This window comes from Dipodomys ordii, unplaced genomic scaffold, assembly GCF_000151885.1.
Source record: "Dipodomys ordii isolate 6190 unplaced genomic scaffold, Dord_2.0 Scaffold227, whole genome shotgun sequence".
Taxonomy (NCBI): Eukaryota; Metazoa; Chordata; class Mammalia; order Rodentia; family Heteromyidae; genus Dipodomys; species Dipodomys ordii.
This window is the reverse complement of record NW_012267443.1, coordinates 1,219,652-1,233,513: the sequence shown is the minus strand read 5'-3', so window position 1 is coordinate 1,233,513 and position 13,862 is coordinate 1,219,652. Positions and strand designations below refer to the sequence as shown.

Here is a 13,862-nt window from a genome sequence, read left to right as displayed (position 1 = left end):
TAGAGAAAACTACAGAAAATTGAAGAAAGAGCTTGGGGCTCATCCTAGAGCCAAAGAATTCTATCCCTATTTGTTTGTATCATATTTTAAGTTTTGAGGATTCCATTTATCAATATTTTTAACATCCAAGGAAACTTTATTTCTGAATACAGTCTTTTGTTTGCAGTTTCTGCCTACTTTATTTTCATAATATCATAACCATGCTTATCAATTTACAGATCTTTAAGAAAAAGTAGTTTTTTAAAATCAAAATAACTATGACCCTACTTAATTTGCAAGTTGAATATTGTTTATGACTTTAAGAAGTAATTATCTGCTCATGTGCATTATTATTTTGTACAAACAAATCAGGTCATTTGATCCCTGTTAGACATCAAAGTTTAATACAAACTATAGCCTTTGTTTTGCTCCAGTAGCCATTTAATTTCAGGCCAAATACTGCATTGTCAAGCACAGTATCTAGAGAGGCCACTGCTTTGCCCACCTGAACTTGGCCCCTGCAAGTACACTTTGATCAGCCATTTATGTTCCTCTGGAGAAGAGCTGGGTGTATTGAAAGCTGAGATCAAAGTGACAATACACTACAGGGAAGAAAAAATTACAGAAAATTACACAGATATTATTTTTTTATTCAAGGTAATGGACCTCTAAGAAAAGATACAGGTGCATTACAAGTGGCTCAAATACAAACATAGACTACACAGAGTTTTTTAGAACACAGAAAAGGAATAAAGAGAAAAAGTTCCTACTTCTTTGCTTAATTTCAAGTGTGTCTCAAATCATCCATTAATGATGGCCATGGCTGTGTGAGCCTTTTTAAAATACGACATTGTTTGGTCCCTACTCCTTGTTTACTGAAGTTTATTTATGTAAAAATATTAGCCAGAGTAAAGTGGAGCTAGCATCTTATAGATCTTTTCCCTAGTTTATATAATAGTTGTATTGAATGAGCCAGTTTAAGTGTTACATTGGAGTTTTAAAATTACTACTTATTTGCTAATTATTGAAAGAGTAGCTATGTGTCAAGCATTATTTCTTTCATGCTTAAACCACTCTTTAAAGTTTAGGTATCACTATTCCTATTTGAGATAAAACTTCTCATAGGGGGTTAACTGCTGAAAAAAAGCAGAGTTAACAAATGACAGGCTAATTCTAGCTTGGTTTTTCCATTTTCTTCACCTGTTCTCTCAATTCCTAGACAAAGAGTCTGCACATCTCCAGCTTTACCATTTCTCAAACTGGTATCTGGGCAACACAACACAGAAGAAATGGAGAGAGACTTGGGAAAATTCCAGTGCGCAGTGGGAATTTTAGGGCTCTGGAGCCTTAGATAACAAGGAAATATTTCTCACTTCCTTTAGGAATTCTAGGTTGTACCATGTTTGGAAACCTTCTGGTATAGCTGGTATAGGTGATGATGTGCCATAATAGTACAAAGACAACATTGCTTACAGTGTGAACCAACTACATGAAAATTATTCTACTTTGTTGAACAAACAGATTTTTCAGCCCTCCAGCCTCCCTGGATCATAGTTTCTGGCAGGAAAGGAGAAGCCAGCAAGGGAAGGATGTTTTAAATCATCTAAGTTTGAGATGCCCAGTGACTTTGATATGCATTAATTAAACCAAGTAATACGTTCATAAAATATTTTCTTGAGTGTAATTGTACCTCAAAAGATTCTTCTGACCACATCACCATGTAGGAGCTTGTCTTGGTAATAAAGATGGTCATGGAAGTTTGAAGTTTTTAGGAAACTGAGTAAATGATTCCACCAGGCATCACAACTGTGTTTGTGGCGTGGCCTTCCTCCTACAAGTTGGGCTATGCTGCTAAAAGTTGCAATCCAATGTTCATGGAGGTGTCTCTGCACAAGAATTGAACTAGGGTTCTTGGAGGTCCCCAGAGGTTCAGTTAGTAGATTCTGTCCTGGAGGTTTTCCAGTTTGGGATAGTTTCTAATCCCTTCTCTATAATGTTATGCAAAACTGCTATTGAAGGAATGGTTTCTATAACTGACTCATGATAAACTCAATTTCAGATTCTATGACACACTACTGATTACTTCATCCCTCTGTCTTATTTTGTATGTTAAGATTCAGTGTGTTAATATTAATTATACTATAAATAATGCATAAAAGAAATTGTGGAGTAACTTATAGAAGCATTTGTTTGTTCCATGTGTTTATTTAAAGGCGAACTATAGCTGGGCAAGAACATATTTGTAAAAATATAGTTCAGCTTTGAATGAAACTTTATAACAAATATCAGCCTTTCCAACTATCCATCCAAAGTAAAATAAGTTTATTTAGTAAAAAAGGAAAAAGGCACTACTTGGACATTATTGTTGGTAATTGCTGATTGTTTAATATACACCCTTATAATAGTATGTAATATACAATTATGTAAATTTACCTATTATGCCTATTTGAGCTGTTTTTCAAGTTCACTTCTAAAGAAAGAAACATTCAGAACTGATTGCTAAAGACATGATCATTTATTTTTTTATTTGTAATCACTTCCTATTCTTTATAATAAGAATTATTCCAGTTAAGTTATAGAGGAATACTACAAGATGTTTTGGAACAATTTAGAATCCATATTAATAATGGTTTGCTTCATTGTGTCTTATTACTCTTGATAAGTTGTCCTTAGACTTTGGTTTCTCTGGAAAAGTTTTAATTGTCCCTCTTTTCTTTCCTAACAATTTCTTTTATATAAAAAGCTCCACCAAGAGAGCTGACTGAGGAAGAAAAACAGCAGATCCTTCATTCAGAGGAATTCCTCATCTTTTTTGATGGAACAATTCGGGTAATTGAAAGAGCTTTGGCTGAAGACTCCGATATCTTTTTCGACTACAGTGGTCGAGAACTAGAGGAAAAGGATGGGTTAGTCTCGCTTGCATTCATTAAAATATCCATATAGGTATAAGGGACTATATATACATATATAAATATAATGACAAGTTGTCATTTGTATAATGTCTTCATTCTTGTTTTTTAAGATACAAAGACTCACATGTTGCTCAGGCTGGTCCTAAATCCCTGGGCTAAAGCAATCCTCCAGCCTTAGCCTCTTTTGTATGCAATGCTCCATCTGTTGATTCTGAATATATTTTTATGTATTAATTGGTCAAATCCTAAATCTAGCAAATCTGAGGAGGATGAAATTCTAGGATTGATTTTGTCTAGCAGCTTTGACAATGAGCTTTGGTTATAACTTCTGACCTGAAATTTCTCTGTAATTATTATGTTTGTCTATGAAATGCTTTGGAATTTAAGACCTAGAGCCCGGTCCAGGTGAAAGAGATGAGAAGTGTATCATTCACTGTCCTTTGGGGAAAAAAATTTTATAGGGAATTTGTATTTCATTCACTAGATCCATTTTTAATGGCTCAGCAAACAGAAAGCTAAAGAAACTAAACATGAAACATAGGATAACTTAGCTGGCATGCCAGATGAGAATCTGGAAACTGCTCTTTTTTCAGCCTATAAGATTATGCAAAAAGATTATGCATATATATGCATTTATATGTATATTTACACATACATTTTGGGAAATAGGTATGATTAAGGGATATTAGAAACAAAATAAATAAGAAAGCAAGACAACATATCATTGTAGGGTAACAGGAGCTACTTTACAAGCCTTATAAGAAATGATATAGCTAGGTTTTAGCTACAAACTACTTTCATCCAAGAGCTTTTCCTTTTCATCAGACCTAATTTTCACCCTTTCTAAAATTCAAATGCATTCTTAAAGGACAGTGTGGTATCATTATTGAGGACACCCAAAGGAATTAACAGGCACTCTGGAAACAGTTCCAAAGTGGAGCCCTAAAAATGTTCTCAAGAGTTGTCAGCAACTTTAGAATACTTTGAATATAAATTGAACAACTTGTCCTGTGGGGCTTGCTTTCTTTTAAAAAGCCACTGCTTATGGCTCAGTTGATTTTGTTTGTCCTACTATTTTCTGAGTGTCTGTATCTCTACCTAAATTTGAAATGGTGGAACTGATAGAGCTGGGGTTGGTGGAGAGACCATAATAGGTCAGCTGATTTGGGCCCAAATAAACAGTCTAGGGCTCGGTTATCCAGTGTGGAAAGGAGCTCCAAAAGATGGGTGATGTGGGGAAAATAGCAAACTGAGAGAAAAGTGAACATGGAGGAATTCCGGAACTGAAACTCAAGCAATTTAGGCAGCATTTTTTGCAGATCCAAACCCGCTGGCACAGAGCAAGCCTTACCCACGTTAAGTCCTCAGTCCCTTTACTGTCTGAGCAGTCCAGAGTTCTTCAAAGATGGTGTTGGCATCACTTGAACATTAACCTAGTAAACACTAGCCAAAGTGTAATCCTCTTAGACCTAAATGCTGTTTAGGACCATGACAGAGAGGTTAAGTGTCTGAAACACTTCTGGTGAATCTCTCATTCTTCACCAGGCTGTCTCATTGAATAAATTATCACTATTGGAAGTAAAGCTGTGGCTTAAGTGGTAGAGCACCAACCTTGCACAAAAGAAAAAAGCTAAAGGATAGCACCTAGGCCCTGAATTCAAGCCCTACTACCAGCACAAAGACAGGAAAGAAGGAAGGAAGGAAGGAAGAAAGGAAGGAAGGAAGGAAGGAAGGAAGGAAGGAAGGAAGGAAGGAAGGAAGGAAGGAAAAGGAAGAAAGGAAAAGGAAGAAAGGGAAAGTATAAAACAGCAAAAGAGAGAGAGAACTAATGATCACTACCACTGCTGGGCAAGGAGGCAGCTAAGGAAGCCTACTAGAATTTACACGGAGAAAGAAACATGTATATCACTTCTAATGACATATGAAGTAGAATTGATAACTAAGAATTGCCTTTTTTATGCTCCCTTGATAGCAGGGAAATTTAATAAATGGTGCTTCAGGCTAAAACCAATTAGGGGAAGGAGTATTCTTCAGGATCAGCCAACATGGGAACCTGAAACAAATATGACATTTCATACCAGGCTTAGAATAACATGTGGAAAACTTTTCTCTGCCTACAGAGAGAGCTGTTCGTAAAGGAGACCATCTTTACTTCATTTATTTGTGATCAGAGTTTGCTGTCTAGATTGACATGTTGGCCTCCGAGAGTATTATGTGCCATACTTTTGCCACTTCACTGATTCAGTATAAGCAACATAGAGAGAAAGTCTCATTCTGAAGCACCATATTTATCACTGCTGTTTAAACCTTCCTAGGGATGTTCAAGCTGGAGCCAATCTTTCTTTCAATCGTCAGTTCTATGATGAGCATTGGTCCAAGCATCGAGTAGTCACTTGTATGGACTGGTCTCTCCAGGTAAGAATTATTATTGGCAGAGTACAAGTTGAGCCTATATCTTCATGCATTTGGCTGAATAGATCCAGGTACCAGTGGCTCATGCCTATAATCCTAGCTATATAAGGGACTGAAATCTGAGGATCTCAGTTTTCTAAACCAGTTAAGACAGGAAAGTCTGCGAGACTTGTAATGCCAGACTGTAGAGCCAGAAGTGAAGCTATAGCTCAAGTGGTAGAATACTGGCTTGAGCACCCAAGCCCTGAGGACTGGCACAAAAAAGTATGAAATTTAATAAACAGAAATACACAAATAGAGATTTATTTATCCACATTGTATATACTTACTAACAATTCTCTTCTCTATGTCTCCTGATTTTCTTTCTTATTTCATAAAGCTTTGTTTTAATTCTACACTAAGTTATTTGTGTTTATTGAGTTCCTACTATGTGCTAGATACCATACAAGAAATTAAACCATTCTATCTATAAAACTCTAATTAGAGTCACCACTGATTTCTACTGTTCCTATCCTGTGGATATTTTGAAGCCTTCATCTGCTTTGACCTCTGTACAAATTGGCTGAATTGACTTTATTATTCTTTTAGAAACACCCTCCTTCCATTGAATTCTCTTTGGTCCATTCTACTTTCTGCTAGTCCTCTGACATTTCAAGAATTCCTTGATCATGCCCTTAGCACTGACCCTTTGTCTCAATACACTTTCTGGGAAAGATCACTTCCCTGTCTGTAGCTTCAACTACAACCTATACTACCTGCTTTATTTCTCTCTCAGTCTCACTCCTGGATTCAACTTTGTATATCAGACAAAGCCACACAGATGTCATACAGAATTTCAAACTGATCTTACATTCCTTATTCCTACATAACACACATATCCTATTTCCCATATCCTTTCTTTCCTATTATAATTATATCTATGTTTAAGGCATCACAGTGTACCCAGAAGTCTAAAGCATAACTTTCTGAACCATTTTCTAGAACCCAGGCTGTTATTAAGACTCTCCACTTTGCACATATATTAATCATCTTATAAAGAGGTGCAATTTTTAACTTCCTAACTATCTGGACCTTAATGAATATCCATTTAGAGTTTTCTCTCAAGCCATCTAACCAATCTTCTGAAAACACAAATCTAATTACTCCATTTTCTAAATTTCCCCGGCCAATAGAACAAAAGTCTAAACTCCCAGGGTGGCATCGGCAGTGAAAGCAGGCAAATTTACCAAAAGTTTACTTGGTAAGTAAGCAAGTTAGCCAGCTGACAACATACCATGCATGATGTCCAGCACTGAGCAGTTAAGCAACATGTACAAAGGCACATGGTTCAGTTTGGTTGATATCAGAATTTGAATACAGAAGGTCTGGTGTCCACGTTTGTAATTTGTTTTAATTTGTGTATCTTATACATCAAGCACTGTGCCAATTTCTCTGAAAGCTTTATCCTATTGTATCCTCATAAAATCATATGAGGCAACTACTATTAATATTTTCATGGCATAGTTGAAGAAACTGGGGCTGCAGAGAAGCTAAGTAACTTGCTACAAATAGTTTCAGTAGGATGTAGTGGAGTCCAAGTCAAGCCCATCAGCCTTCTAAGGCATTTGTTCTTAGCCACTGCCTCCTCGCCCATAAATGGCTTCTAAATCTGTAAGAAGACAGCTTGCAGATGCTGTGAGGCAGACACAAGTACTCTTAACAGTTCTTTTGAGAGTAGGACTTCTATGAACACTGGGATTTAAGCAAATAGATGAAGAAGAGATTTATCTAGGCAGAACATTAAATGGGTGTTAAGAATCCAACCTAATCTGTGGAGAACTGAAGAGCCAAATGATTCCCCACAACTGTACTGTCATCAGCCACCAAATGGGTGGAAGTTCTCTCCTCCTGAATCCCCTTTTACACCCACTCAGCAAAGCATAAAGAGCATGACCAACAGAAAGACAAACAGGGTTTTCCCAACCTTTTTCCACTACTATGTGGGTGGTCTGTGAACATACTTACGTGAATGCAAAGAAATCAGAGCCAAGATTGAGGAAACACTTAGTTCGGCATGTTCACTACAGGTCTGGAAGTTACACAGGAAATATAACTGACACACATCTCAACCAAAAGCTATTAGTGACTTCCTGGGTCCACACTCCCTGAGAGGCCACTGGGCTAACATCAGGGGGCTAGTCTTGCCTAACTTAAGTGTGTGATTGGGCCCATTGCCCATGGATTTGTTTCAGCACAGCATCTTGAATGTTTGTGTTGCAGAAAGTGACATTGGGAAGGGTAAAAATGGCATCATGAAGATATGACATTTATTTTACCTCTGTATGTGTGTGTGTGTGTGTGTGTGTGTGAGAGAGAGAGAGAGAGAGAGAGAGAGAGAGAGAGAGAGAGATCTGCCCATATACACTGTGGGATGGAGGTTAGCAATTCTGAAAGATACAATTTATAAAGGGTATAAGAAATATTGGAATCCCCACCACCATTTTATGAGGTTCCAAAGACCAGGTTTACATGGAATAAATTGACTTTATGAATGGAGCCAGGTGCAACTCAAGGTTATTAAAGAAGAAAAGCAAGATGAGGCTTCAGTAAAATAGTAGCAGGGATATTAGGAGTTATAAGAAATGTGACTGTTCCAACTGCCTCTGCAGTCCAGCAAAATCAGACGTCACTCACCTGTGCTCAGGACCCAGTAATTATACATTACAACATCCTTTTCTTTTACCCTTCCTCACACAGCCAATGGTCCTTCATACGTTTTCTTGACTAAAAAAACAAACAAACAAAAAAACCCTTCTGACTAGGTTAAGTAAAAAGGAAATTCATTAGACAGGTGCTAAGGTAATTAGGGAACCCATGGACAAAAAATAAGAGTTAAACTTAGGAATAGTAAAAAAAAAAATGGTGGCCAAAAGACCAGTAGGATGTTGTCATTCACCTGAAGCACTCCCCAGCTCATGGATTGTATATCTCAGTTCAAAATTTACACTTCAGTTAGAGAAGCCATTAAATTAGTTTGGTCAAGTATCAGCCCTACAATTAATTACTTATCTCTGGAAGTTAACACACTTAAGAATTGAGTAATTCCCAAGAAGGGAATCCTGTGATACAGGAAGAATCTCCTAAGCTGTTTTTCTGTTCTTCCCATAATCTCCTCCTTCTTATACCCAGTACCCCAACTCACTTGGCAAGGCTTAATTCAATACTCCTCACAAGTTCCTTCCAGCGACCTCTTCACCACATCTCACCCCAGCTAGCATTTTTTTCCACACTCCTACCTGTATCCAATTCCTGTGTGTCTACAGAGACATGTTTATATTTCTCTCTGATCTCTGCTTTACAGTTGCTACACGGATCTTGAGGTTGGACTCCTGTAGAGCAGAGTGTGTTGTGTTTTACATATGTGTATCTAGCACTTGACACATGCCACAATTGAGAGGTAAGGGCATGGTCTTGGAAGCCCAGCAGGTTTCCAGAGAGCTCCTTACTTCATTACTTATTAGCAATGTAACTGGAAACAAGTGATTTACCTGGGGATTCCTGGCTTCTTTTTCTGAAGAACAGAGTAAAACACTGCTTCACAGAGGTTGTGAGGAGCAAATGAGATAAAGTCTCACCTATCTCAGTGTCTGGTATATAGTAAGCACTGAACTCATGTTGGTTCCTTCCTCAGAGCATAGCTGTGTTAGAGGGATTAAATTCCCCTCTAACACTAATATTGGATAACCTACCACTATGGATAATTAAATGATCACAAATTTCACAATTGGTCAAAATCATCATTTCAACCCTTTACATTTAAATAATTGTCAAAAGAATTTATTAGGGGAAAAAAGAAAGGAGAATGTAACTGGTTGTGCTGAAATAAACCAACAGCCCCAAAAGACAACCTATGAGACACTTTTGAAATCATGACATAAGATTTAAATCACTAACTCCAGGTCTTGTCATCCCAATTATTGAAATTATGCCAAAGGCATTTCCCTAGTATTTTACTATAGCATAGCCTGTTTTCTAAGTGAATTTGAAAGCCAAATATGTTAAAATATCCTTAAATGGAAAAAAGAAAAGAGACCAATTGTGCCATCGATGAGACCCAGATGTAAAGCTGTGGGGTATTACTGCAGACACATCTGGCTGCTCTGTCGCCCCTGTGGGCGTGGGGTTGGTGTTTACAGAGTTGCCTTTTCACATGTGACATCGTTAAACTTCCCTTGGACAGTCTGGAGACTTCTGTGTTTATCTGGATGCTAGTTTCGTTGAATGGGCTTTGAATCAAAGGCCTTGGTTAATAGGCTTTGATTCGTCTACTGAGAAAGATTTTCTAATAAAGAAGGATTACTTCCCCTGGTGGCCACCTACATGTGCATAGCTGCACACTTCCACCTCCTCTGTACCAACCAGCAAGTTACAACTCTCTGCAACTGAAAGAATGAATAAAACCACATAGAAGGCTTAGATCTAGTTATGCTTAAAAGAGGGGGAAAGTTCAGGGCTCTAATTTATATGGGTTGTCTTTAGTTAATACATACTGTTATATATACATATACATATATACATTTACATATACGGTATAGATATCCATTGGTATAAAGATACAATTACCTATTTATTGATGCTGCCTCATGAAAATTCCAGGTAGAAGTGGAAGTTTCATGAAATAGGTTCTCATAAGCATCTCTTGTGAATCTCATTCTTAGCTTATTTAATCACAGGCAGAAGAGATAATAGAGGGCAAGTTGGTATTTCTTGCATGCACATCACTGTAAAGCTCTCTTTGTTATTGTATACCTTCTGTTTGTTTCATTTAAACCTTTATTATTGGTATTGTCTGACAACAAAGGTTTAAATATTTCTATTGACCATAATTACTAAAAAATAAAACAAATTCAGATTTTTATTCTTGTCAGTCCCTAAGATTTAGTAGACCATATATTCAGAGATCAATAAACACCAGCCCCTATACTCAAAGAGCCTACCATCTAGTAACAGACATAGGCAGAGAAAATCAGTACAACTGGACAGACGCTTTAACAGGAAGGTCACAAAATAGAATCCTAACAGGCAAGGAAGGAGAAAGTGGGGTTAGTTAGGTTTGTCCGGTCAACTTGATGTCTATGCTGAGCCAGGTAAGATGAGTTTGTGATTATAAAGAGCACAGAAGAGTTCTTCCAATGATAGTAAGATCAGAGTCAAGTACCCGTTGGCCTCATGACAAGCCCATGAGACAGGTAATAGTGTTTGAGGATAGGAAAGGAAGGTTTTAGGAGACTAAGCAGATAAAGTATGAAAAAAGAGGAGAGGTAGAAATGTTGAAAGATAAGTATGTTTCATATGGAAGTTGACAGACTTATTTTTCTGCATTGCATCTGATACATTTCTGAACATTCCTGAGGAATCCCCAGTAGGCAGACAGGTATTTGGATCTGAACTTGAACAGATATGAGGCCTAGAGAGAGATTTAAAAAGTATCATCACAGTAAGATTTTTTAAGACGATGGAGTAGTTGTAGAGTATATGTAAACAGAGGCAAAAACAAGGACAGAAAATAGCTCTTGGGGTATATCCTTTGGGATATATGTAACAAAAAAAGAGAACCTATAAGGACTTTAAAATGTAGCCAAGGAAGAAAATTAGGAAAGTTATAATGGAAACTAATATAGGAGAAGGGATGGAGAGGTGGGGAGACAGTGGCCCAAAATGTCATATACACCACAGAAGTCATACAGTGTTTGCAGTTCAGAATTTGGTACATATCAGTGATCATATAATAATACACAGTATGTTTGAGATCATAAACAGATTGTAGTAGTTTGGGGTCATAGGTGGATATTAACTATGTCACAATTTTAAAAGAAAGCACCATTCAAAGTATGTAGTACAGTATGTATATAGGTATAAGGATGGTTTACTTGTGTTGTCATCTTTGGATAATGAATCCTCATGACCTCTTCCATTTAGTATCCTGAGCTGATGGTTGCTTCTTACAACAACAATGAAGATGCTCCTCATGAACCAGATGGAGTGGCGTTGGTTTGGAACATGAAGTTTAAGAAAACCACACCAGAATATGTTTTCCACTGTCAGGTAAGAGTCAGCATAGTAAAAATAACTTACATCTCCTGCTAGACTAAATATAGTTCTTGCTGTATTACAAGTGTCTTAGGTTGGGAGGAAGAGCTAAGTTTAAAAAAAATGGAATTGTTGACTATTTTGGAAAATTCCCCCACAGTAACCTAATGTTTAGGGAAAGTGGCAACCCTCCTCAAACAGTTAGGAAGCCTGGTTGGGGACTGTGTCATTTTCTTTCTATTTAAAACAGCCCCTGAGAGGATGAGTTTATAAAGACCTCGCACTTATGAAGAAATTGTGGTGTACCACTTCCTCTGCTTAGCAACAACATATGCTTGGCCACCCACATAGACATCCTTGGAGTATTACCATTTCAAGTTCTTTTTCTTTCTGAAATATGGTTCAATGGATTATGCCAGTTCTAAGTTTATAGGCGCCATATTGTTTTACCAGTAATACTTCTAGAGCTGGGTTGCTGTTTTTAGTTTGTGAGTATAGATGTTATCAAATAGTTTGAGATGTTTTACCTCTTACATTTACATACATGTGTCTTCTCGTCTGACACACTACAAGCTAAAATTATGCTACCCTTAACACATTGAACTTGTGCTGTTGCCATGTCTCTGCCTAAATAACAGGTTTTAGCATTGCCAATGCACCAACCCCTTTATTAATGCTCCTGTCCTGTGATTATGCACAGGAAAATAGGAAGCAAACATTCCAAGTCAAAGTTTCAATATTTTATAACTCAGAGGTATTGAATGGCAGGTAGGTCACTGAATATAAACACATTTGAAGATGGTAGGTAAACCTGTTGGTTGGGGGAAGATTTATGTTATTTTATGTCTAAGAACTAAGTATCTTTTATAAGATAAGTATGTTTAGACTTTAGAACATTATCAGATACAATTTTGGGGACAGGAGCTCCTAGAATAAAAGTCCTAACTTCAATGTGATTGAGTAGCCTCTAACTCTGACCACGTTTTTCTAATTTACTATCTCAAAAACAACTTAACAAGAAGTCTAAGACTGCATAGTAAATAACCTTTATTTACTGAACCTTTGAAATAAGAAGAGTTTTTTTATTTTACTTTTTTTTTAAGATTATCAAGTTTGTCAGTTTGATATGCTTTTTCTGTAAACATAGAAACACAAAACTCTAATTTCATTCTGTTTTAAGAGGTTTGTTGAAATGCCAGGAACATTCTCTAAGAATCATAGGATAAGGAGAGTGCATTTAAAAAAACTCTGTAAATTTTTATACTACATTATAAGTACATTAAAAACAATAACAAGAAAGAAAAAATTCACTTGTGTCCCTGTCTTGGAGTTCATTTCACTTAACATCATTTTATATGGTCATATGTACATAGCTTTTGACCTTTTCTGCTTGTCCTAGACATATACTAGTTATTGCAAATAAGGGAAACCATGGGACCTATGTTTCTTTGGGCCTGTCTTACTTCACTTAATATAAAAGAATACCTTTAATTTTTAAAACCTAAAAAGTACTCCAGATCACTTTAATCAATGTATAAAAGATTTATTATAGGTTTTAATTTTTAAATTATATTAACTACTAATATTCTGTGGCAGTGTGGCAATAACATGCAATACACTTAATAATCACTGCTTTATATAGTAAACAAGCCAATAGGAATGTGATATTGTAGCACAAAAAAAAACAAACTTCAAAGTCACTGGAATTAATTAGAATTGTTTTAATAACTGATTTTATCATGTGATGATAATTCATGCTATTATTGATTGATTAAATAGATCATCTTGCCTTTTTTTCCTTTCCTGGTACCTTTAGGATCATTTATTAATGACTTTACCAATAAGCATTAAATTTCATTTTTAGTTTCTCATTTAAGTGATAGAATGTATATTTTAGAAGAAACTACACTTCTGCACTTAAAAAACACTGAACTACCATGACTATTATAATATATTTGTACTGTGAGAGTTAAAGAAGAAGTTGAGTAAAATCTCTGTATTTTCCAAATTTTCTAATTCACTTGGAGACCAGGAGTAATGACTCTCAATTCTACTTTGTATTCTCACTGAAGAAACTAAGAAAATTGAGAATGATTTGATATACTCAGGATGATCATGTGACATGCAAAAAGGACATGAAGTCTCTGACACTAGATACCAAATAAAAGCTGCTCAGTTTAACCACACATACATTTAAGGAAGTTTAAAAATCATCATTGTGCTCTTCTTATAGAAAACAAATAGTTTATATAAGTGAACCATAATATTCATGGAAAACACAGTTAGATAAACACAAAAGTCAAATTGGACTACCAATATAGTGTCTAGTTTTTGCTATTAAATTTCCTTTAAGTGTTCTAGTTGTAGGTGTTGTAAGGGGCTCAGAGTTGGACAAACTCTTTGAAGGATGAACAGGAATGAGCTGCTCCATACCTCTCAGGAAAGAGAGAACAAAGATGAGCAGAGCAGAGGGAATCTCAGTCATCTGTT

The 13,862-nt window shown here is 36.4% G+C and overlaps 1 protein-coding gene across 5 annotated transcripts in view; it reads left to right on the top strand.

Annotated features, from left to right (window-relative positions):
• Dync1i1 (dynein, cytoplasmic 1, intermediate chain 1) overlaps nt 1-13,862 on the top strand; it is a 282,173-nt gene that overhangs the window by 167,672 nt on the left and 100,639 nt on the right. For all 5 annotated transcript variants that reach the window (XM_013035856.1, XM_013035858.1, XM_013035857.1 and 2 more), the window contains 3 exons: nt 2,723-2,885; nt 5,207-5,306; nt 11,262-11,387. In XM_013035856.1, coding sequence (XP_012891310.1) covers nt 2,723-2,885; nt 5,207-5,306; nt 11,262-11,387 — 389 coding nt within the window. The remainder of the gene's footprint in view (nt 1-2,722; nt 2,886-5,206; nt 5,307-11,261; nt 11,388-13,862) is intronic.